Source organism: Dromiciops gliroides, chromosome 6, assembly GCF_019393635.1.
Source record: "Dromiciops gliroides isolate mDroGli1 chromosome 6, mDroGli1.pri, whole genome shotgun sequence".
NCBI lineage: Eukaryota > Metazoa > Chordata > Mammalia > Microbiotheria > Microbiotheriidae > Dromiciops > Dromiciops gliroides.
Window position 1 is genome coordinate 227112203 of NC_057866.1, and position 27437 is coordinate 227139639.

Here is a 27437-nt window from a genome sequence, read left to right on the forward strand (position 1 = left end):
AACAAGATTTATTTTAACAAGAACGAACTTTAAAAAAAATCACAAACAGGATCAGTAGGATCAAGGGAAAGGAAATAAAATGGGGAAAGGGAAATTATAATACCTGAAAAAATACCACCACCCAGGAATCAGCTGAAAATACGCAGCAGAACGACTGTCGATTTCCAGCTTCCACCTAGAATGCCCAATTCTCCTCCCCCAAACCTAGAAAACACCCCATACAGTCCCAGCCAATGGGATGGCCGCTCTGATAGTCACATGACTGCCCTCACTGGGCTTCCAGGCATTATAATTTTGCCAGGCCTGTGTGGTGATGATGTGAGGTGCCAGAGCCCTGGCAATGGCTACAACCAGTGGGTGGAGCACCGTGAGGTTTGCGGAGCCCCAGGCCAGTATGCACTGAGGCATAAAAACCTCAAATAACAATTAATTCTTTACACCTCCCTGTAATGTCTTTTGATAAGAGGCAGGTAGATGGTTCAGTGGATAGAGTACTGGCCCTGAAGTTGGGAGGACCTGAGTTCAAATCTCACGCCAGACACTTAATAGCTGTGTGACCCTTGGCAAGTCACTTAATCCTAATTGCCTTAAATATCTGGCATCATCTACAGACCACTGGATCCAGATGGCTCTAGGGAAAGAGAGTGAGGTTGGTGACCTTGAACCCCTCACTTAAATCCAATTCAGTGCAAGTCATGACTTCACCCAGATATCATGGTCTTCTTCAAGAATGAAAGACAGGGGCAGCTAGGTGGTGCAGTGGATAGAGCACCAGCCCTGGAGTCAGGAGGACCTGAGTTCAAAACCGGCCTCAGACACCTACCAACTTACTAGCTGTGTGACCCTGGGCAAGTCACTTAACCCCAATTGCCTCACAAGAAAGAAAGAAAGAAAGAAAGAAAGAAAGAAAGAAAGAAAGAAAGAAAGAAAGAAAGGAAGGAAGGAAGGAAGGAAGGAAGGAAGGAAGGAAGGAAGGAAGGAAGGAAGGAAGGAAGGAAGGAAGGAAGGAAGGAAGGAAGGAAGGAAGGAAGGAAGGAAGAAAGAAAGAAAGAAAGAAAGAAAGAAAGAAAGAAAGAAAGAAAGAAAGAAAGAAAGAAAGAAAGAAAGGACAAATAGCCACCACCACCATTTTAATATCTGTTTGAATTCATGAAGGTCTGGGTGGCACATATTTTCTTGCCTATATCTCTCATTGTCTATGTATTTACTGTGTGTGTATTATCTCTAAGAGTGAAGATTGTCATCTCTTGAAGAGCTGAGCACACCCTTTCTTCTCTTTTTGGTCGTATATCATGCCAAAGGACAGAATGGGGTGCATAGTACATATTATTGATTGACATATGGCTGAAAACCTGTGGGGTGCTTGCTTTTCTTGCAGAGATCTTGCAGAGATCTAGAGGATAAATACCTTGAATCAGAGATCTTGGTGGCAATACTGATTTCACAATAGATTTTAATGAGTATCTGCTATTAATGCTTATGCAATTACCTAGGCAAGTAAGCTGGATTGTCAAATCGGGATGGAGTTGGATGCATTCGCATGTATATTATATTCATATGATTATGTGTGCCAACAACTAGTAAAGCTCTAAGTCCCTCATTTGTGGGGGGAAATCGAGCAGTGCCTTTTTAACAGGCCTATTCTGACTGGGAGCATTGTTGCTTCAGAAAGCTGTGTGACTTCATGCGAGGTACCTGTGCCCGTTTGAAGCACCTGCCCTGTTGTTCACACCCTAAATGTCGTGTGTGTGACATGAAGGCACTGCCAGGATGCACGTGGTATGGCGAAGACCCAGGATAATGGTGCATTGAAAGTGGAGGTCATGTTACAGGAACATAAAGTGCTTGCTGGTTGTATGCTTCTCTTATTTCACAGTGCTGCCTCCCATCCAGAGTGTGACAATTCCTGCTGGCTTTTCAAAGTTCATTGTATCAGCATGCATTTAGTAACGCCCCAGAGCTGCTTATTTGGCCACTTTTTAGAGCTGCCTTATTGCTTTTTAAAAAATGTTTCTTGTGCAGCAGCTAGGTGGTGCAGTGGATAGAGCACCGGCCCTGGATTCAGGAGGACCTGAGTTCAAATCCGGCCTCAGACACTTGACACTTACTAGCTGTGTGACCCTGGGCAAGTCACTTAACCCCAATTGCCTCACTAAAAAAAAAAGTTTCTTGTAAACAAATGCCTTCAAGACATTTCCTCTATACCCTGAAGTGGTGACCCTTGATCTTTCAACCCCAAATACATTAATTTATGTTGGTCAGCTGCAAAGAGCCAACACTCTCCTTTAACAGGTGGAGGCTGATTAGTGTTTTCTGTTTGGCCTTAGACAAAGTACTTAGCAGCCTCTGACATTTATCCAAACCTTCGCTAGGTTCTGAGGTTTCCTTGAGAGTTAGAATAAAATTTGCCAGATGGAAGGCCCTGTGAAAAACTTGAGTGTGTGTGTGAGTGTGTGTGTGAGTGTGTGTGTGTATTTCCTTATTATATGAGGTCATAGCAGTGTTTGCTTGCTGAATGAGAGCATTCTTCTGAGTTCATGTTAGAACCTTAGGCCGTGTGTAATGGACACTAAAGTTTGTGGTGAACATGTTTGAAAGTGTGTTTCACATGCTTTCAAATTTTACTTCTACAGTTTCATTGGAACAGGTCTACGTGTGGTATGATGGATATAACAGCAGGAAAGTGCCCAAAATTATTATGTATTCTTATGGGGAAACATTTTATTCATATAAACCTAGTCATAATATTTCTATGTTCTGGGGAATTTGCCTGTCAAGATTAATTTGCTATTTAACAATAAGGAAACAATTGTGTATGGCCTTAAATAGGCAGTAAAACTTAGTCGTGATGGGATTCCTAGTGTCTTTTGCAATGAACAAATGGGAAAACTTTTACTGGTGAGGCAGCATGGTGTTGAATGAGGCACTGTGCATGGAGTCAGGAAGGTCTGAGTTTGGGTCTTGTTACAGATGTTTACTAGCTGTATAAATCCATTCTCTGAGCCTCCATTTTCTCTTCTGTAAAATGGGAGTCATAGCACCAACATCACAGGATGGTTAAGATTGAAAGGGAAATTATGCAAAATACTTTGCAGACTTTGAAATGCTCTAAATATCAGTTATCATCATCATCATCATTTAAGTATTTTCTATAGAGAGCTTAATCTCACTTTCCCTTTGTGGATGACCCCATTTTGCTTTTAGGAAGGGCCTATATTATCCTGTGGCACTATCTTCATATCAAGCATCTCCAGTCATATCCTTGCAGAGAATGCCTCAACCCCTGGAAATGCTTTCCCTCACTTCCACCTCACAGGAGCTGTAGCTACATTCAAGGCTTGGGCATCATGTTCCACATAACACTTTTCCCCATCTTCACTTCCCCTCTTTGGCTAGTGCTCTTTTCCTTCGTCTCACCAAGATGACTCAGTTACTTTGTGTGTATTTTGTGGTTTTGAGACAATGTGGCATAATGAAGCGGGAGACAGTGGTTAAGATCCCGCCTCTGACTCATATTGGCCATGTGACTCCATGTAAATCGTCACCTCTCCCAGTCAGTCTCCTTGGTGACTCTTGAAGCGTATACATGGCAGATATCACTTGGAAGAGGGAGTTTTCTTCAATGGGAGTTTCTTATACTGATGAATTTCTAGGTCTGGACTCCCTCACATACAATCCTAAAGTGAATATGATAAATTCATTGGAGGAAAAACATGACAAAAGCATGTAAATACAAGCCCTACCTTGTAAATATTTTATATTTGTATTGGGGCTGCTGGGTGGTGCAGCATAGCTAGAACATAGAAAATTCAAATCCAAGTTCAGAAATTTACTAGCTGTGTGACCCTGTACGAATCTCTGAAATGGGGAGAATAATAGCACCTACTTGTCAGGGCTGTTTTGAGGATCAAATGAGGTAATACTTGTAAAGCGCTTTGAAAACCTTAAAGCGCCATCTACATGCTATTATCATGGTTGTGATTATTCTTACTATTTAGTGCACAGACTGATTAATTTTTTCTTTGTATGTCTACTTATAAGTAATATGATATATATTATATAATATGTGTGTATATATGTGTATGTATATGGTGACATATATCTGTGTGTGTATGTGTTATATAGTGACATGTGTGTATGTGTATATATACACATGGCTCTGGAATAAATGGGCATGTTGAACAAAATAGAATATGATGTGTCAACAAAACAGAAAATAATAGCTCTTATTCTTTAGTAGAAACCTGGATTAAAATAGAGGACTTGAGATACTAGCAGCAGGTCTCACAAATATTTCAGTAGAGTTGGTTATAACGGATCATTTGTAACGTTATAACCAACTCTACTGAAATGTTTGTGAGACCCTAATGAGATTGCTCAGTAGCTAGTAATTGAGTTACCTGTCAGTAGCTAGCTAGTTGGTGTTGTTTATTGCTTCCTGTTCTGTCTGACTCTCCATGACACCATTTGGAGTTTTCTTTACAAAGGTACTGTAGTGGTTTGCCATTTCCTTCTCCAGCTCACTTACAGATGAGGAAACCGAGGCAAACAAGTTATTTGAGTAGAGAATTTTTTAAATACTTGCCATGTGCTAGGCGCATTGGTAAACAGCAGGGATATGAATAGAAGCATGCAAGAGAGCCCCTGCCCCCGAGGAGCTCACAGGAATCCTGATGGGAGAAGATGACATATAACTGGGAGCTCAAAGAGGGGCTGTCCAGTCTTGGCAACATGCTGAGGAGATGGCAGGAAAGTTGCATGGAGGCTTATTTCCAGGCAAGCTGAGGCAAAAGCTAACTAACCAAAGCCCTGGTTCCCATGGCAGAAGTCTATGCTTCCAATAGGAAGTATATCATGATGATGATGGCTGGATTGCAGGCAGTGTGGTCTGGACATGGCCAAGAGGTCATGTAGAAATGCTGGATTCCTTTTATAGGAACAGCAACAATTAGCATAGAGTCGTGTTAGAAATCCCTGGCAAGAAGAATAGATCGTATGTGGTTAGAGTTAAAAAGAGACATGCTGTTATTTTGTAATATACTTCACATAAAAAAGAAGAGATGGGTAAAAATCATCTTTAGAAAAGTTATTTTACCCTAAATAAAGGAGGAGAAACAAAAAAATGTAAAATCTGTTGAGCAATCAGGGAATGATACCAGCATTTCAGCCTTTCCTTTCCTTTTTCTGTAATATTTCTGGGCTTTTTTTTTGTCTGGAAGAAAGAATAATGGTGACAAGTTTGGGCGAAGGGAAAGAACACAACTGCTAAAGAGATTGAGTCCAACTTAATTTGGATACTATGGGGCAGGAAACTCACTGAATGGGGTAAATATTTTTAAAAAGCTTATTATATAGTGACAGTTAATTTCCTCTTCTTTGCCTTAGCCTAAAACTTAACTTGAGTCAACGAAATTACTTGGAACATAAATTACCAAGTCGACATCTTATCACATTCATATATCACTGGAACTTCTCTATAATGCCATTTGCCCTAGATTGGAATTTACTCTAAGTGGGTTAGTGTTAGATTGCTTCCAAGGGTTTCAGTTACAGAAATTCCTAAAGGATTTTATAAGGTAGCTTCATCTACAAGGCATCTGTGTGACATAGAAGCAAAAGACAACTTTCTAACAGACCTCTGGAGTATGTGTAAGTTCATTCATTTAATAAATACTGAGCATTGTCCCATATAAGACTGCTAGGTGGCACCATAGTGCACAGACTGCCAGGCCTGGAGTCAGGAAGACTCATCTTCCTGAGTTCAAATTTGGTCTCAGATACTTACTAGCTTCTGGGCAAGTCACTTCAGCCTGTTTACTTCAATTTTCTTATCAGTAAAATAAGTTGGAGAAGGAAATGGCAAACCACTCCAGTATCTTTGCCAAGAAAACCCCAAATAGAGTCATGAAGAGTTGTACACTAAACCTTCCATATAGATCTCTGCAGACCACATATTAACTTAGAAAATCAGATATTAACATTATTTATGTTTTATTGTATTTCTTAAATTGTGTTAAGTATTCCCCAGTTATCTTATAGTCTGGTTCAAACCATGTATTTGACCCCTGATCTAGGAGCACTGAAAATGGAAAGGGATTTGTCCAGGATCATGAAGCCAATACAGAACAGAAGTGGGACTGGAATCTAGGCTGGTCTTCCCAATTCCGAGGCCAAACATCTAACCATTGAGCCATGTTGTAAGGATACTAAACCCATAGGCTAATGAACATAGAGCTGGAATAGACCCCAGAGACCTTCTGAACCAATTCTCTTAGTTCATAAATGAGGAAATGAAGTGATTTATCCAAGGTTACACAGGTAGTGAATAATGGTCAGGTTTTGGACTCTAGCTCTGTGTCTCTAATTTCAATACCTTATCACTGTACCATGCTGCTTCAATCCAGTTGAAGGAGATGAGATACACAGAGAAAAGGCAAATAATTACTCTGAAAAATGTGGAATTTAATGGCCAGATGTATGGAATAGAAAAATAACTGCCCTGGGATTCAGAGGTCAGGCATGGCTTCATGGGAAAGTTGAGAAAATTAAGATCGACTTAAGGAAGGGTAGGACTTAAAAAAAAATTATGAATCAAAAGGTCCACTGTGTTCCAAGTCCTGTGCTTAAGTCCTTGGGGATACAAAGAAAACAAATATGGCCCTTGCCCTCAAAGAACTTCCATTCCTGTGGGGAAGACAAATGTAAATAACTAGGTAATCAGGTCATCTCAAAGAGGAAGGTATGGGGAAGAGGAAAGAGACTAGGAAAGCCCTCCAACAGAATGTCAGCCCTGAGCTGAAGGAAGCCAGTGAAGACAAGAGGCAGAAGTGAGGATGGCAAGGGGGACAGTCAGTGTCAATAGCTACAAAATCAAAAGAATAAGAATTCCTATTTATATAGCACCTTACTCCAATCTACCTTTGTAGTCTTAATATATATTTGCTCTTTCATGCACTCTTTCATGCTCCTCACACTTGGCATTCCATCGACCATCCCTGTTCCTTCACCCAGGATTTCACTCATGCTCTTCCTCATAGAATGATAGCTGGAAAAGAGAGAGAATGGCATGGCAAATGGGATGTGGGGTTGGAATAAGGAGCAGCAGAAACAAAGTCATGAAGACAGGAATGAATAAGTATATTCTGATAACAGGGAATAGAGAAATTGGTGGATCAGTGTTGGGAGTAAAAAGAAATGTCATTGAACCTGAAATATTGAGGAGTTTGGATTTATATCTACCTGCAATGGGGAACCATTGAAGGTCTTTGAGCAGAGAAATGATGCAATCAAAACATTGTTTTTTGGGAGATTAAATTGGCAATAGTATACATAATGAATCTAGAGGGGGTTGTGATACTCCAAGAGTGAGGTAATAATTGCCTAAACTAGAGAGGTGTAGTAGAAATTGCTTGAAGGAAAAACTGTTTTGGGTGATTATTTTAATTTTATTTTTTCAATGAATAAAAATATATTTCTCTCTTTCTTACCTCTACAACCCAGTGGGGGAAAAAGGGTAAAACAAAAGCTTTATAACAAATAAGCATAGTCAAGTAAAACAAATTCCCACATTTGCTGTGTCAAAAAATCTTTGTCTGATTTTACATCTTATATCCATCACCTCCATGGCAGGAGGTTGATATGACACTTTATCATCAATCTCTTAGAACCATGGTTGGTCAATGTATTAATCAGGGCTCTTACATCTCAAACTTCTTTGTCTTTAGAATGTTTTATTATACAAGTTGTTCTCCTGGTTCTACTTTCTTCACTCTTTCTTCATTCCTTCATTATTTGTTTGTTTGTTTATTTATTTGCAGGGCAATGAGGGTTTAGCAACTAGCCCAGGGTCACACAGCTAGTAAGTGTCAAGGGTCTGAGACTGGATTTGAACCTAGATCCTCCTGACTTCCGGGCCGGTGCTTTATCCACTGTGCCACCTAGCTGCCCAGCTTCCTTCACTCTATATTACTTCCTGTAAGTCTTCCTAGGTTTCTGGAAGAGACATTGCAAAAAAAAATAATGGATCAGACATTAAGTATGGAAGCATGGGAGAGGAATCAAATATAATGCCAATGTTTCTTTCAAGCCTGAGTTGAAAAGATAACAGAAATAGAAAAGTCAGAAGGTGGAACCAACTTTAAAGAAAATAGTATGTTTTGATATGTTCTCTGGGCTGAGGAGGGTTCAAACATGTAGGAATTACCATGTACAAATAAATAAACTTATTGACCAAGTTGGAGAAAATCATTTAAGACCATTTAAAATGGGATTGTTAACAGGAGAACCTAGTCTCATTACTTGTCATACCAAATCCTCAAAGCCAAATTCTCAAGTCATTAATTTGGATTTAAGTAAAAGGTTGATGTGTAAGTTTGCATCGAAATGACCTTTTTAAAAGTGAAATGGTATTTTAATTGATTTTGAGTAGTCTTTAATGACTTGTTTTTGCCAGTTAGAGGACTGATTGATCCATTCAGAAAGAAAGATGCCTGCTTAGGCCAGTGTTTAGAGACAGGTTATAATGACCCTCTCACACAGTGTGACATGAATACACCTGTCACTTTTGCTACTTGATTATCACCCCACATATATGTTTACTGTGTCCCTAAAAATAAGAAAGGGTTTGGATGGGGTTGGGAAAGGAAATAATAACAGTTCTCAAGTATTTAATGAGCTCACATATGGAAAAGGAATTAGATTTGTTCTGCTGGGCCCCAAAGGGCAGAACCAGGAGCAGTGGGAGGAAGTTTCAGTGAGGCAAATTTTGGCTTGAGATATGGAAACACTTCCTAACAGTTAGAAGCATTCAGAAGTGCTTACTTTGGGACACAATGGATTCCATGTCATTGAAGCAGAGACTATATATTTTTTTCTGCTTATATCCCAGAACTAAGCACGGTGCTTGTCATAAATTTAATAACAATTATTAATTAATTATTAATAATAAGTATAATAAATTCTCATTGATTGACTGATTCATTCAAACAAGTGGAATGTTGGGATGTTGTTTAGGAACATCTTATTCAGATGGACCTGGAACAGATGACCTCTGGGATGCCTTCTAACTCTTAGATTCTGTGATTCTTAAAAATAGGAGCTTTCCTTTGGGAAAATGATTAACTGTGTGCTTGATGAACTAGTTTACTAAATTCTTATAGAAAATGTCCTATAATTTCATAATTAAAAATATTACTGCAGCCTTTTATTAAGATTCTTTATAAATGGATTTAATTACCTATTCTGTTCCAGGCACATTGTGGGTCCTGGGATACAAGGACACAAGGAAACAGTTCCTGCTTTCAAGGAGATTATACTGGGTGAAAATAACATATACCTAGACAATTAGATATGGTAGTTAGGTGGTACAGTGCATAGAGTTCTGGGTCTGGAGTCAGGAAGACATGAGTTCAAATACTTAATAAGTGTTTGTCAAGTGGCATCGAATGGAATTATTCACTAAAATTTGCCCTTTACATTTGAGTCCAGAATCACTTCCAGTACTTGTTAGTATGATTTCTATTCCCTGCCTCTCAACATAACTCATGTTAAAAAGTAATAGTTCTTAATTTAGGGGAACCTTGTTAAAGAACTTTAGTTTAAATTTATTTCCTGGTATGTGTGGCTAATCTTTACTTCATTCATATGTGAAAAGTTTGGCAGACATTTGATTTTTTAGTCATTGATGGAAAAGGATATGTTTCCATTAAACTACTTCTCTTCTTCATCATATGTATTGCCTCCTACTCCCAGAATAAGGAAAAAACATTTTATCAATTAGTATTTATGGAGCAACTCAAGAAGCATATTTGACTCCTAATTTTATGATTTATTTCTGTTAGTTTTAAGAATGCCCTCTATATTAAAAAAACACAACCTACTTCTCTAGATTATCTTATGGCAACCTTTAAAGATTTGAATTCATTTATTTTTCTTTTTTCTGAAAGTTTTGGAAGTAACCAGTTTTCTTTTCTTTTATCCTAGCATGATGTATTGAGTTTTAACCATTCTCTTGACATAGTCTATAGTCTGACAAAGTAATCCATTTTTTCTTATCCATCCTCCCTTCTTTTCCTTACCCCCTGCCATCTTTCTGTCTGTCTGTCTCCTCTCTTCTATTCCTTTCACATACTCACATACACCCCAAGCTATCATGATATATCACCTCCTGTATCATGGGGCAAAACATTCAAGTGCTGTAATAATGAAACACTTTCTGTGTGGGAAAAGAATGATAGAAATAACAACTGTGCCACATCCGACCTCATTAAAATCAATGAACTGCAACATTCGACTATTTGTGGTCTTGAATAATTTTCTGAAGGAAATTCTACTATTTTAATATCTAAATATAGAAAATGGCAGCAAGGAAAATTTCTGGCTTTCTAGAGTCTCTTTTTTCCTGGAAATTAAACTTTATGTAAAACGTAAAGCCAACAAAAATTATCCAATATACATAATTTTGAAAACCCTTATTTTATCATGAATTACAACTTGTTCCCCACATAATCTCATGGGATGCTCAAATTGTCTAAGCCATAAAGTTATTCCTTTTCTGGTCATAAGAAGAGCTCATTTCCAAAGCTTCAGTTGCTTTCTGAGGGCACTTGAAATGCCTTGTTTAATTCTAACACTTATAGTCATAAAGGAGAATAGACACTTGGACTAACTGATGAGAAAACTGGGTAGTAAGGTGATAGAAAAAAACCCTCTTTTGGCCCATTGTGTAATACCTAGCTAGGTTCTCAGCCCTTCTGGATACTTGCAAATCATCCTGATGCATGGGCTTCACTGATTTCCAAAAAAACATTAGGACCCACCATGTCTTTGAGTGTAGTTATTAAGCAACATGATACACAAAGTACTGTCAGGAATTATTACAAGAATGTGAAATTATATTTTAGGTAAAATATTCCAAACCAGAAGAGTCTCTCATACTTTTGCAGAAGCTCTCCTCAACCAGCCTCTTCTGGATTTCCCTCTTCTTGATTACATGTTCATAATAATTGAAAAGTTTTTGATCTTGACACATCAGGGAAATTTTGGCCATTTTGTGGTGTTAATAATTTCAGGCTAGAGTTGGATTAAAAAACACTGCCTACATCCTTTTAGGTTATGGAGGGTGTTATTTCAGAATACTAACAGAAAATTATAGGGAAACAAAAATAAATCTTTAGTCTCTGACTAAGAAATGTGCTACCTGGAGACAGGGTCACTTCCCAACACTGGCAGTAAAAATTCTATATTATAATGTGGATGCTGTTAATGGACCTATATTAGTTATCAGTCTTGGAAGTTGTCACTGAGAAGATAATTAAATGCAGTTCATTTGTAATCTCTTTACTCCATCATTAACTTCAATGGGTTATGCATTTCTTTGCCTTTTTTCTTCAGTATTTATCATAAGCTGTGTCTGTGAAGATAGTCTGTTCTATGGAAATATTTTGATATTTTATGCTAGTTATGGGGTTGCCAGAAATTTCTTCACACATGAGATAGAAAATAGGTATATTTGTAAAAGGAAAAATGTGCAGATAGTATTGGCTTATAAGAGTTTTCATAAATACCACATTTTGATTTGGTGGGTTTTTCGACTTCAAAATAATTTAATAAAAACACTTAGTAAATATTTATCATATTCTTGGCCTGGGGAGAGAATTGAAACAAGACAAGGTTCCTGCCTTCAAATATCATATAAGAATAATGCATATAAGACAAAACTGCAAATAACTCTATATTAAGTTCAGTATTTGGAGAAATGTGGACAAAGAGGAATAAGAGAGAGTGGAGCTGCAGGGACATCAGGGAAGACTTCTTGGAGGAGATGGTACCTAAGACAAGCAATGAAGGAAGAAAAGCCTTTCAATGGGAAGAGGTGTGAGTTAGTTTCAGGAATGGGGGACAGCATGAAAAAAGTCACAGAGGAAGGAGAGGGCAGGACAAAACTGGATAATTGGAAGGAGTCTAGTTTGCCTGGATCATGTAATGTATGAGGCAGACAGTATAAAGTGAGACCTAAGAAGTAAATTGTAACCAGATTGAGGGTTTGTGTAGATGCCAGGTATAGGAGTTTGTATTTCATCCAGTAAACCATGGGGAGCAGGGGAGGGACTTGTGCATTGGGAAGATTGCTGTGAAAGGGCCTTTGGAGAGAGAGACTGGAGACCAGGAGACCAACTGGGGACTATTCAATAAAAACAAGATTTAGTGCATCTCTGAGCTAAGATGGTATCAATGCAAATAAACAGGAGGAGGCACTTCTGAGGTAAGAATGCACAGAATTTGACCACTTATTGAGGTGAGGGAGGTTGAAAGAGAAGGAAGACATGCAGCAGCCTTTTGGGTTGTGAACCTGGATGACTGGGAAGATAGTGCAGGAATAGAGCCCAGGAGGTATGGGAGAGCATGAAGAGTTTAGTTTGATATGAGGTTTGATGAGTTTGAAGTGCTGTAAGGACAGCCAACAAACATTTGGAAATACACAACTTTGGGTTTTATTTAGAATGCTTTCTTCAAACTGAGAAAAAATACAAGAGAGATGTTACTTTTTTGTTTTTCTATCTGTACCACTTGCCTTTTGGGTAAATATTATAAACTAGATTTACTGAATGATGACAGTTTCAGAATTCAGCTGTTACAAGCTTGTTCGCTTCACTATTTACAATTGGTCTCATTAATCTTTTAAAAACTAACTTATTTTAGAGATTAAATTAAAAAAAAATTTTAAACAGAAAAAAGACATTAAAAACAACCTTAGGGGGTGGCTAGGTGGTGCAGTGGATAAAGCACCAGCCCTGGATTCAGGAGCACCTGAGTTCAAATCTGGCCTCAGACACTTGACACTAGCTGTGTGACCCTGGGCAAGTCACTTAACCCCCATTGCCCCGCAAAAAAAAACCCAACAACAACAACAAAAAAAACCCAAAACCAACCTTAATTTAAATATGGCAGTGATACTTCAGTTAATCAATCCTTTGAGAACAAAATTCCTTCATACCAAAGATTTTTGTTTTTGTTTTTGACAAATCAAGCCTTTGTATATCATGTTGTGCAATATTGGTCTCCATCATTTGACTCATATCTTAACGATTCCATCGAAGTATGCATATGTTCCTGCACATGACAAAGATGTCCATGCATGGCTTCTATTGAGGGTAAATAGGATGGCCAAGTTGTGAAGTGGATGAAATTTCATTTTGATGTCCCCAACCTTCTCCTAGAACAAATAGGAAAAGATCTATTATCATTCATGCTGATTGCAATAGGTCAACTTTAGAAAACAGTGTGGTTTGGGAAACAGCAAGAGACCTTGCTGTATGCTAATTATGTTCCTAGTGGCAATAGTGCCACTAACTAGCAGAGAGTCTTTAGCAAATGACTACCTTTCTGTGCTTTTGTTTCCTCTTGTGTAAAATAAGGCCTGTGAACTGGATTCATTCATTCATTTGCCAAGACAGTCAAGATAAACATTTACTCAAAAGTAATTGGTTGGGGATACAAAAATAGTTTCTGCCCTCAAGTACTTAACAGTAGTGTCAAACACAAATAGAAATGGGGGACACTAAGCCATATTAAGGGTCCCTGTGGGTACATTTTGTGTTAGAAATCCACATATTGAGAGACATCTCCATGTTGCCCTCCCTGTGGTCACTCACAGGATTGCAATAAAACTTGGGAAACTGAAAAAAAAATCCACATATTAACACAATCTATGTTATTTATTTTGTTAACTATTTCCCTGTTACATTTTAATCTAGATTGGGCAGAATTTGAGCATACTGCTGGCCCATCTTGTGGGTTACATTTTTGACACCTCTCCTTTACAGTAGTGGAGGGAAAATAAGACATAAATGCAGATAACTATAATACAAAACAGAACAGAGAGGCAATATGATGTAGTTAATAGAAATCTGGCCTTGAAATCAGGAAGACCTTGACTCAAGTCTCACCTTTGACATGGATAAACTATGTGATCCTGGGCAAGTCACTTACCTTCCCAGTGCTCCAAACAATTCTCTAAGACTGAGCTGCAGAGAAGGTGTTGATCAGTATTGGTAGAGGCAGTTTTCTCAGCATATTTCCTCCACCCATGATGTCAGAGCATGAATAGAAAATAAAAATAAAGTAAACACTGAATGATGTATGAAGAAGAAAAATTTGGGGAGACGCATCTTTGGTGGATAATGATGAGTCCAGCTTGACTGGGGACTTGAATTTTCATGAGAAAGACCAATGTGAAATACAGCAGGGAAGGTGGATTTGGGAGAAATTGCAAGCCATAGGTAGGAAGGGGAAATCTAATTCAGATTTTTGAATAATGAAGTGCTATGACTAGAAATGTGCTTTAAAAAGGTTCATTTGATAGTGGTGATAGATTGGAGGGGGGAGAGATTAGAGACAGCTAGTCAGTGCACTAAACAATTTTAATAATAATAGTATCTTATTATTACAAAGCAATAATAAAGATATAGGTGCCATTTTACAGATGAGGAAATTGAGACTGAGATTAAGTGACTTATTTACTTGGGATCACACAGCTAGTAAGTATTTGAGGCACAGTTCAAAATGAAGTCTTCTTAACTCTGTCTGGCAAACTACCCACTCTTCCACTTAGCTAAATAATCCTTAGCATCCCTAAAAATTCTAAAAGTCAATGATTCTAGAGTGAATTAATTTTCTCCTTTCCCACTTCTGTTTCTTGGAATCTGTGGCTTTTGGCAAAGCACAGATCACCTCCTACAAGCACCCTTTCCTGATCCCTACCCCACTTGTTAGTGTGTTCTCCTGCTTAGAATTAGTTCATATTGCTATATGTTATATGTAATATATTCTGCAAGTAGTGTCATGTAAGCTTCTTGAGGACAGAAATTGTTTATTTTCTTTGTTTTCCCCAGCACCAAGGACAGAACCTTACATGTAATACCATATGTTTACTAAATGTTTGTTGAACTAAACACTTATGTTTTCAGCTTTTTATTCCTAATTATGAAATAAAAGACAATGCACTACTAAAGGAATTTCATGGGATTATAGCTTTATCACTAGAAGGGTGCTTATAAGTCATCAGATGAAATCCTCTCGCTGTACAGATGATGAAAGAGACCAAGAGAGGTCAAGTGACTTGCCCACAGTCACAAAGGTAGTTGAGTCAGGATTCAAACTCAAGTCTTCTACTTCCAGATTCAGTTCCCTTTTCATTGTATCAAGCTTCTGCTTTCCCTCCTGAGGTTGGGAAGTCAGGAGGGAGGCTAATTAATATCCCTGAAATGACATTATGCCTAAGGCCAACTAAACAAGATTTAAATGTATTTTCTTTTTTTAAAAATTTTTTTGTTTTTTGTGGGGCAATGGGGGATAAGTGACTTGCCCGGGGTCACACAGCTAGTAAGTGTCAAGTGTCTGAGGCTGGATTTGTACTCAGGTCCTCCTGAATCCAAGGACTGTGCTTTATCCACTGCACCACCCAGCTGCCTCTTAAATGTATTTTCAATCTTCTAGTGTGATTGGTCCATCATTCCTTCTCCCCAATCCTGGTACTCCCTACTTCTCCTGGGACAACCATTTGTGGGTAAGGAAATAAGATGGGGAAACGATTGAGTGTTCTATGGCATTTTCATGTTTTTTTTGGTTAATATGCTAACATGCAGTTATATTTTTCTATTATAACTAGCAGCATTTGATGCCTTGGTTTGCATTTTTGTATTTTTTTTCTACCCATAGAACTGGTTTTCCTGATATGGGAGTATGTCACTGAAGCTTATCTGTTCATTTACAGGAATATTAAAGAATTTATTGAAGTTCATAATGATAATAATGCTGCACATCAACTGTCTTATAGGGAACAGAGCTTTTTTTAAAATCAAGAATTATGCTGTGAATCCTGACAGGCTTTGAATATTTCAATTTGAAGTATTTGCTTATAAGGGAACAGTCATCTGTAATCAGTTTCATTGTTACATATGCTCATCTCTCCTAAGCATATAACAAAAGGATATTACATTTACTAGTAAGACTATATACAAAACCATGGAAATTCAGTTAAAAGACAACCCTCTATTTTCTGAAGGCACCAAATAATTCTGAAGATATTGAATCCCTAGGTTAACCAAATAGTTATGTTTTCCTAGGCGCAAGCTTAGACGCATAGACAAGTCCTGGCATTTTCTTCCCCTTTCTGTATAAAGAAGCCACATGCTTCAGTCAATAATCCACAACCATTTGTTAAGTGCTAGGTGCTAGGATACAATGAAAAATCGAAACTGTTCCTGTCTCAAATATCTCATATCCTATTGAGGGAGACAAACATGCTCACAATAACTTTAGGAAGTTGGTTTTGTTATTATCTTCATTTTACAGATGAGGAAACCAAGGCAGACAGAGGTTGAGTGACTTGCCCAGGGTCATAGATCCAATAAGTTTCTCAGGCTGGATTTGCTTTCAGATCTTCATGACTCTAGATCCAGAACTCCATTAGGTCACTTAGCTGTCTCAGAAGGATTAGAATCAGGCCATTTCCAATGGTAATTTGCAAAAATGGTGGATGAAAGGGCCCACAGAATACTTTAAATCATGCTTTTGTTGCCTTTTAAAAAAACTTATAAAACACAGATGGCCAGACCAGGTCTTTTGAGGGGTTTGGGAGAATCTGACTGGCCCACCAATATTTTTATTTCTGATGCTAATGTTTCCATGTGGAATCCCTTAGCTCCATATCCAGTTGAGTCTCCAGGGCACTAAGGCCACGTGCTACTTGTATCTTGAACTTTTTGGAGTTTGGAAGTTGTCAGGCTTAGCAGTTCATTCTTCAAAACCAGGCAATTCTTTATTTTCCTTGGACTTTTGCGGGGAGAGAAAATATTATAAGAGTTAAATTCTCATTGTGGTGGCAATTATGTTTTTCTCTTTGTCTGAACAATAACTAAGGTAGAGTTGCAATGACTAAGGGAATGGAGACTGATTTAGTGTAATTGAGAATGATGGCCAGAAAGCCAAGCATGTCTCAGGTCTGATACAGACTAGCTCAGTGGTTTTTTAACAGGTCATTTGTTGGAAAATGCTTCATTTTCCCACTTCTCAATGAAATGATAAAAAGCAATATTAATCTGTTCTTCCTCTGAATTTCCATAGCATCTTAACACTACCTTTCTTGAAGTGATTTTATATTCTACCCTGTTTTATGGTACACATCAGAACTCCTCTATTGGACAGTAATTTTGATGGGGACAAGAGACATGCCTTATTTTTATTTGTCATATCCATGGCATATATTACAATGCCTTCAATGGAGGTTCTGGACCTCTGGGCTCTATGGCACAGACAGTGGTCTCTAACATTCTAACCTAGGGTATAAACTGAAGGGACAGAGCAATAAAAGAGAATTCTGGGAGAAAACCATGCCAATGAGATGCACCTGGAGGCAAAGGCAGGGGTTCAACCAAGAGAATAGTAGAACTAAAGCATTTAGAGAAGGTATAGACTATGAGTTAGTTGGGCCTAACACACAGGTGAAATATAGTGAAATTAATATTGACATTGACAGTACAAATGAATAAGAAGGAAAAAGGAAATTTCAGCTAAATGGAATGATAGATCAAAGGTTCTCTTTGGTGAAGCAAATGAAGGTGTTGATAAAGTGGGTTTATTGTGCATTCAAACAAGTATAATTTCATAGGATACTTGGTCATCTTGGATTGAAATGTTCATGATGAATATTTGCAAAAATCACAATAAAGAAAATGGAGCAGCTAATTCAAATTCCAATGCAGAAGAAGAGGAAGGGGAGACTTCTCTAAATAAGGCAACAAGACCCTGCTGGTCAAATCAACATACATTTTAATACTTAGTGGACATAGGAAAGTGAAAAATATGTTAGAAAATTAGATTTGAAAGTAAAAAAGCTAGTAGATTACCCACCTATAAAACCAGGATTTTTCTCAAGAAGGGAGTTAAGAGGCAGAAACATAAGATATATCAAATACTAAAAAAAGAAATAAAATTACTTGTTTAAATAGACAAGAAATGATTGGTTACCAATGAGGCAAACATTTCCAAGTCACTGTTGATGCACAATCAGAACATCAAATTGTTAGAGCAAAGATCAAAATAAAACAAAGAATAAAAAGGAGGAGATAGCTGTGTACAGTTGACTCTGACCTAGCCCATTTGGCAGATGGTGCTGGAAATGTGTGATCTCATTTCATCCTCACAACAATCCCAGAAGGTAGGTACTGTTATTTGTAGATGTATTTTATAGATGAAGAAGCTACAGCAGCCAGAGGTTATGTGAATTACTTGGGTCACCCAACTAATCAGTGTCTAAGGCTATATTTGAACTCGGGTCTTCTGATTGGAAGTTTAGTGATTTTTTCCCCCTGAACCACCTACCTCAAATGAGAAGAGGATAAAAGGATAGACATTACCATTTTCTGTGGAAAATTAATCAATTGCCACAACGAGGCAGTCAAAAAATTTAGAAACTGTCAAGGACAAAAGAACCTTGATCTCCTTGCCAAATGGAGGGACATGGAAGTCAAATGCATTAATTGTTTAGAATACAAATTAATTTAGAAAATCTTACAATGGTGGTGGATGAATATGACCAGTACTCTTTTGTTTTACAGTGAAAAGCTATAGAAAAGAAAAAAAAAAGCTTATAGAAAGTTTGGCAAGAGACTCAACTAAGCCAGATCATCCCTAGGGCATTTAAGGATGAAACAGGAAAAAGGACAATGAGATTAAAAATAGAAAATGATCTGTAAAGATTACTATCACTAGTTCTTTTCTACATCAATGACAGGCAAGCCACAGCATTCGGATTCATATCAGAATCCCCAATGTGCTGCATGAGGAAGTAGAAATACCTCTAGAGAAAACAAATATGGGAAGAACCCCTGGAACCAGACCCAAGAATAAACAGAGGTGGCAAATGTTGAGCGAGTTGAGGGCTCAAGTCTCAAGATATCCGAAAAAAAGAGGCAAATGCCAAATGTTAGGGAAACAAAATAAAAGATTTTACTATTGTCAGAAAAGGATAATTGATGAAATATCAATGAGACACATGTTCATTAAACCTGTTTGCTATCATAATGGAAGATGTAAAGTATATTGTCTAACTGGAAGGAGGATTCCCTACAGCTGCTGAGGTCCTATAGAAGTATGTGTGTCTCTGAATAACATTGTGATGATTGTGACAAACCTCCACTATTTCAGAGTCTCTGAAATGAGCTTTATAAGCACTCCAAATTTTGTGTTTGAACTAATCATCTATACAATTAGATAACCAAGAAGATGAAGAATGCTTTTTGTCCAGACAATGACATGGAAAAGATCTCATAGAATTGGTCCATCAGTGCATATATCTTGTATAGACACTGTGGAAGAATCTTTGAGGAATATGAACAAGAGTTACATAGGATAAGATGTGAATAGGGTGCAATCTCATTTGTACACTGGATGTAGCATTCACATAAACAAGATGACAATTCCATTAAAGTATCTTCATCACTTAGCGTCATGCTTGGTACAGTGGTCTAGAGTTTTACAGTAGCCTCTGTTTATTCAACAAATGTTTATTTGGCTAATACAAGTTACAGTAGGAAGTGGGAATGGTAGCCCCTTTCTCTTTACAAATTAGCTGGGAGTATGGGCTCAAGGAGGACCAGCACTTTTGGTGTCCACCCTACTCTCACCTGTGGCTCTAAGAAGCTGTAGCATGTCTAGTAGCCACACTCTGGTGAAACCATCAGGGCAGATGGGCTAAATCAGGTTGAAGGTAACTTATAGGTCTCAGATCCTTTGGTGAGTTAGGGGGGTATCTACCCAAAGAATGTGAAGACAGGCCTCAAACCTGTTTGTGACTTAGGGGGAATATCTATCCCAAGCATGTGACAACTTCTCCTGGCAGAATGGTGGATAAAAACAGTTTGTTCTAACAGTCATGAAGGCAACTAAAGCAGACATTGTAGAGTGCTTAGAGCTTGGTCAGACATTGAAGGCTCCAAGGTCATCCACTGTCCATTGCCAATCATCTTGACTTTTGTCCTGCCACTGGACTTCAGTGACTCAGGAAGAGAGAATGAGGCTGACAATTGTGTGCAACTGCCTCATTTAAATCCAATTCACATGCAAGTCATCACCCATCGTTTACTATTTTATCCCAACATCATGATGTCATTTGTCGTCTTTGAAACTGAAGAATGAACAAGTGTCACCATCATAAGATAAAAATTGAGAAATGAAAACTTAGATACTTAAAATAGACTCATAGAATTAAAATGTAGAGAAAATTAGAATTGGGAAGAACCTAAGAAGTCATCCAATCCTGCTTCTCACCTAATGAAGGAGTCTTCTCTTGAGCATTTCTATCTCGTGGATATGTATCATCATGCCATCCCATCTTACATACTTCCAATATTACATACTTCCAATACCAATCCCATCCAATATTTTTTAAGGTTATCTCGTATATTGTTGGATGTTTCTAGCTAAAGAGTTTGATTTTTTCTTGGGGGTGGGAAAAAATAATTATAAGCATGTATAATATTATAAAATAACTTTTAAAAGATGAGTACTTCTTTTCATGAGATTTTTCACAATGGGAGACAGATAACTGGTCATTTTGTGTTATCTAGAAAGTATGACCCTTCAAACCTGAAGATCATGAACAGATTTGGATTATCTGTGACCTTAGATTTCTTCTTCTCCATATTGGATGTATGCCAGTTATAGTCATCTCTTTGTGAAACCCAGGTTTTAACCATTTGAATAAATATCTAATTTTACTAGTTTGAATAAATTTGGAGAAAGTCTAAATTCATGGTAAATATGAATTCTAAAATACTTTGGTAGTTCTGTGATCTCACTGATGTGGGTACTCCCCTCCAGTAATGCACATTGCAACCCATTTCATCCTGTGGGACTCTTGTCCATGTCTTCCCATAAAACAATTTGTTTTATTCTTGAAAAGTACAATGTAGTTCCTATTAAGTAGCATTTTATGGTAGTGGTCATACCCATTTTATAGGGGTGGTCTTGATGAGCTTATTGAAATTGTAGCAATCATAATTGCTAATTACCATCACTTTATGGAAGGCAATATGGTGTTGTGGAAAAAGTATCAAACCTGGGGTCCTAGGACCTGAATTTAAATCCTGGCTCTATCACTTACATTCTAATACTAAGAGTATTACCTTGGGTAATACTTAGAGCCTTTTTGGACCTCAGTTTCTTCAAGGTCTAAGGTCAGTTACGGCTTTTGCTCTATGATCCTGTGATTTTACAGTTATCATCCTCTTTTCAAAATCACTTTATTTTTCCAAGAAAAATGTGCCTTCAGTTTTATTTATATTTTTCATTTTCTTTCTTCCTTGAAAACGCAAAGGAAGATTTTTTTCCCCTCAGTTTAAATTAATACTCCTTCACAAAGAGTGAGTTTTTATGGGACTTAAGTACCACAAAAAGGAGGAGAAGGCTAGAGAGGGTGTTAGGAATAAAATATTTTAATAGTCACCAAATGGCATTGACTTTGTTAAGATTTTAATTGTAAAGTAAGATTTTTGTCTAAATGGCCTCCTAGAAATAACCTTAGTATTGAGACACTTTTAAAATAACAAATAATTGAGAAATCTCTTGTTTTTGTTTCAGGCCCTCCTGGGAAACGTGGTAAGAGGGGAAGAAGAGGAGAATCTGGTAAGTTTGAACTTTTGGCTTTGCCTTGTAAGAATTTGATGTCTGTGTATGGTCAATAAGATTCATTTAGGCAGCCATCTCTTCCTAGTATATTCTTTTACTGTATTGTTTTAATAAGTATTATCTTTTGTACTTCTAAGATTATTTAGTTTTTACAATCATTTTCCTCTAGACTGTGTTTGTATAGGGCCACTCCAACAGAGATTCATATATCTATATATTTAGTCTAAACCTAATTTCATTGGCATAGGGGATTCCCATAAGAAAACTCCCTCTGGGGGGCAGCTAGGTGGTGCAGTGGATAAAGCACTGGCCTCGGATTCAGGAGGACCTGAGTTCAAATCCAGTCTCAGACACTTGACACTAGCTGTGTGACCCTGGGCAAGTCACTTAACCCTCTTTGCCCGGCAAAAAAACAATAAAAAACAAAAACAAACAAACAAACAAAAACAAAACAAAACAAAAAGAAAACTCCCTCTACCAATGTAGATTGACAACTATCTTGCTACTTTTAGTCTTAGAGAGTTGCCTGAGGAATCAAAAAGGTTAAGTGATATTCTGAGAGCTGAACTTGAAGCCAGGTCTTTTTGACTCTGAGGTTGCTTGTCTATCCACTACACCAGGTTGCCCCTTGAATATATACATGAGTATATGGACTTAGACGTATGTGTTTATCAGTGTGGTAAAATATGAAAGTTTTTAACAGTCGGTTAGGATAACTGAAAGACGCCAGTTTTTCAAGGACCACCCTTTTGGGGAGGAGATGAACAGTCCGCCTGCTGCGCATGACAGACTGCCTGCCGGGTACAGTCCGCCTGCTGCACATGTCAGACTGCCTGCCGGGTTTTTTAACTGGCAAAATGGGAGTATTGCATGGAGAGTGATGACATGGAATAATAATACCCTGGCTTTTCAAAGCCTCAATTATAGGGGTGATCCCTTCTATTGCTTCCCTAGACAATGGATACTGTGGAATGGAGGGGGGTGGTCCCCCCTTAACTTTAAAGGTAACAGGCATGGCAGACTTAAGGAGCCCCACCTCATTAGGGGATGAGGCCCATAAAGACTCAGGAATGTCAGAGGGGATTTTGGATACCTCCCCTGCTGTTCCTTGAGCTTCTGTAAGTAAAATTGGTAATAAATGAACAGTATCCTCTGGCAATTGTAGGGAGACAGCCCCATCTGGAGCACAAGATATGGTTGCTCTAAGCTTGCAAAGGAGATCACAACCTAATAAATTTACAGGGACATCAGGCATGAGTAAAAATGAATGTTCTACTGTTAAGGGCCCCATAGATACCATGCGAGGATTCAATTTTGCCACTCTCTGGCTCTTTCCTGAGACTCCCACTACATTCAAAAATCCTACAGGTCTACACCCAGCATCTGGTTTGCTTACTAATACTGATTTAGAGGCTCCTGTGTCTAGCAGACAATCATAATAAGTCTCCTCCACTTTTAAGGTGACATGTGGTTCATTACTCTGGGGAGGTGAATGGACTGGCACAAGTGCATTCAAAAAATCCGGATCTGGGAATATATGGCTTTCATTATCTATGTTCCATTCCTCCCCAAGACACCGTCATTCCTGTGTCCTCTTCTGAGGGGGACCTTGGTTACCATTATTCTGGTACTGCCTTTCTGTATTCCTCCAAAAAGATCTATTTCTATTTTGATTTCGCCTGTAATTAGAATTAGAATTTCTTCTCCAAGTCCTACATTCTCTCAATTCATGCCCCTCCTTACGACAGTAACAAAACACCTTAGTGTCCTTGCTCCGGTGTTCACATGGCTGACTAGGAATCGCTGGTGCCAGAATGCTCTGTTTAGGGTGATCTGGATCTTCCTCACGTGAGTCAAAGACATAATTTGCAAGTTCCTTAATTCTATCTACTGTGAGATTTCTCCAGTCTGGACATTGTTTCAGAAAGTATCTGCGTATTTCTGGCAGTGAATTATAAACAAATGTGTTGAGAACGATATAGGAATCTCTTAAATCTACTGGATCCAATCTGGTGTACTGTCTAGCGGCCTCACAAAGTCTATCATAAAATCTGTTTGGTCTTTCATTAGCCTCCTGAGGTAGGCTTAAAAATTTCTGCCAGTTTTCCGGTTTTCTAGAGCAAGATTCCATTCCCTTCAGAAGTGTTTCTCTAGCATCTTTTAATCTTTGGAAATCCCTATCATCATTATAATTCCACTCTGGATCCTTTAGAGGCCATTCCACATCGGCCTTACCTTTCGCCACAAGGGCATTTCCTGCTGAGATAATATCTGTAATCTCAGTTGGGGACAGTAAAGTTTCCAAAAGGCAAGTAACATCAGCCCAACTGGGTTGATATGCATTAAATATAGTCCTTAACTGTGAAATTACAGTGTTTGGATTTTTCTCAAAACTAGGGATGATTGATTTCCATGTGCTCAAGTCACTTGGTCTAAAGGGGCTATATTTTCTGACTTGAATTGGCACTCCCTTTTTACTATGTTCTATAGCTTCCTGCAGAGGGAGTAGTTTCTGCTGATCTGATTCTAAACTTGGATCATCTCTAGTAGAAACAGCCATTTTGAGGTCTCTCTCTATATGTGAGAGTTTCCCCCATATCATAACAATGATAATAACAAAAACAAAAAACAAAAACAAAAAAAATAAAATCCTTAGTCGTATGAACTATGGATGTGGTATTAAAAGGTATTTCAATTGCAGGCATAAAATTTCTACTTATATTAAACGTATTTTCCCAAAGATTCTCACTTATACTATTATACAAAAAACTTTTTGCTGCCTGAATGAGGAAAAAACCAATAATGTTATGAAGGACCATTGAGTAAACTATTCCTCTAAGTCGGGATGTTATGCTGTCCCAATACATTCCGATGAGAAAAATCAAAGGGATAGTAGAATATTCGAGCATCTTGCCCTTTAAACTGGGCTGGCTTTTCTGTTTAAAGCAAGACTTTTAGAGGCTTAAAGTCTTTAAGGGAGATTAGACAAAGGGAAAGTCCGTGGGGGGGGCGGTATTTGGAAAATCCACCGAATTAGCCGGCTTATGGCCAAACTAGGGAGGGTGGGAGGGTCCTTAAGGTCCCTTCGGGGTCGCCAAACTGTGAGATTTAAAATTGGATATTAGATCATAAATCTCCCCTACTTAACTTTTCCCTTAATTTATCTCTCAGACTAGTAAATGGAAGAAGCTTCTGGTTTTCTAGATAGAGCCTTTATTGTATATAAGGTGTTGTTGATTAGAAGGATAGGAAAATAGAAATACAGTACAAATCGTCTTAAATCTAGGCTTAGTCTATATTCCTTATAAAAACTCACCAAACCGAAAAGGCCACCTTTGGAGTGAGGGAGACCGTCTGTGCCGCGCCGCCAGGAGTCCCGCCAAACAGGCAAAAAAAAGGCCTACTCTCGTTCTCTCCACCCCGGAAGTCAAAAAACCCGGCAGGCAGTCTGACAAGCGCAGCAGGCGGACTGTACCCGGCAGGCAGTCTGTCATGCGCAGCAGGTGGACTGTTCATCTCCCCAAAAGGGTGGTCCTTGAAAAACTGGCGTCTTTCAGTTATCCTAACCGACTGTTAAAAACTTTCATATTTTACCACATGAGTAGAGGTGCACAAACAGATTATCTGGTAAAATGGGGTAAATATTTTATACTTACATACAGGTTTGCATGTAGCTTTGTTTTTTAAATAATTATTTTGTTGCATTTTGAATTCTGAGTTGTCCCCCTTCCCTCCCTCCCAACCTCACATTAGAGAAAGTCAACATTTGGTATAGATATATGTGTAGAACCATACAATACATACTTCCATATGTCAGTTATTTCTCTGGAGGTGGATATCAGTTTCCTTTATAAGTTCTTCATATTTAATTTGAATGTTCATACGACACAGAATAGTTTAGTTATTCACAGTTACTCTTGATATTACTGTATACTATGTTCTCTTGGTTCTACTTATTTCACTTTGCATTACTTCATCCAAGTCTTTCCATGATTTCTAAAACCAAGCTGCTTTTATTCCATCACTATCACATACCACACCTTAGTCAGCCATTCCCTAGTTTCATATAGCTTTGTAAAGGAGAGGACTACAGAATTATTACGGTCATGGTTTGGCCAGATTATTAGCACAGGATTTGTGTTTTTTTTACTGTTGTTTCCATTAGGTTAAGTTCACATTGTTCAGATAAAGTTCATTATACCCTATTCTTGTGTAATAAGGCTGTGCCATGGCCATGTCCTAGCAAGTAGTTGAGGGTGACATCCCTAGGGAGGAGTCAGTAGATGTATGCAACATCTCTGAGTCAATAGCTGTCTCAGAACAGGGAGCATGCTTCTAAATCTTTCTTTTTGTTTTTTTTTCTTTTGCTATAAAGTGAGTTTGAAAATATAATTGCCCTAGCTGAATTAGATTTTTTAAAAACACCGTACCCTTTTAAGTTTAATATGCATTATTTTTTCAATCTTAATAGCATTTTATTTTTTTCCAATTACATGTTAAGAGAGTTTTCAACATTTGTTTTTATAAGATTTTGAGGGCCAACTTTTTCTCCCTCCCTAATACAAAAAGCAATCTCATATAAGTTATATATGTACAATCACATTAAACATATTTCCAAATTTAATATGCATAACTAACATTTTCTCCATCACTTTCCTTTTTTAATTAGCATTTTTATTTAAAGTTTAGAGTTCCAAATTCTATCCCTCCTTCCCTCTCTCTTCTCTTCCCTCCCTAAGGCGGTAAACAATCATATATAGGTTATACATGTACAATTATGTAAAACATTACCATATTTGTCATTTTGTATAAGACTCAAAAAAATTGAAAGAAAGGTGAAAAAGCATGTTTCAATCTGGGTCCAATCAATATTAGTTCTATCTCTGGAGGTGGACAGTATGTTTTATCATTCATCTCAAATCACTATATTGCTGAGAATAGCTAATTCATTCACAGTTCTTCATTGAACAATATTGGCACTGTGCACAGTATTCTTCTGGTTCTGTTTACTTCACTACACATCAACTCATGTAAGTCTTTCCAGGTTTTTTCTGAAATCATCCTGCTTAAAATCATAAACCACAGTTTGTTTTGCCATTCCCCAATTGATGGGCATCCCTCTAATTTGATTTTGAAAAGAAAAGGGGGGCCTAGGGTACTTGCAGAATGAACTGCTATAAGAAAAATATGATGTCATTACGGTGTACTGTAAAACACATACCCAATAAGGTTCAAATATTTAAAACACTTGTCTTTTATTTGGTTTGGATGTGAATACACTATTTAAATGTTTCAAGAAACACTCAAATTTGGGGATTTTGAATATTGCTAAATATTCACAAAATGAGATCCTTTTAGAACTTACAAAGTCCTTAAAGATCCCCTAGTGCAAGAGTCTCAAAATTACATCATTTTTGTGTTAAATTTGTAGTCCTCTCTGTTTGTAGTACTGTATCTAAGTCCACAAAGACTTATCAATTTGATTACATATTCACCAGGTTATATTGGACATAGGTCAACTTTAAAGACTTGGATGACCTGAATCCAGGATAATATCCCTATTTTAACAGAAAAAGAAAGTAGAGCCAGGGAGATTAAGATTAAGATTATTAACCCAATATCACAGTTTTTTCATGACAAAACTGAAAATATAGCCCAGGTTTCCTGAATCCCAGTCTTATACTTATTCAGTCTCCTCACTCAAAATGAAGGAAAGGGATTAAGTGAGTTTCATCAGAAGACTTTATCGA

At 37.8% G+C, this 27437-nt stretch overlaps 1 protein-coding gene across 1 annotated transcript in view; it reads left to right on the top strand.

Annotated features, from left to right (window-relative positions):
- The window catches only part of COL25A1 (collagen type XXV alpha 1 chain), a 604312-nt gene that overhangs the window by 290584 nt on the left and 286291 nt on the right, over positions 1–27437 (top strand). The window contains 1 exon segment of the mRNA XM_043971186.1: positions 21640–21684. Coding sequence (XP_043827121.1) covers positions 21640–21684 — 45 coding nt within the window.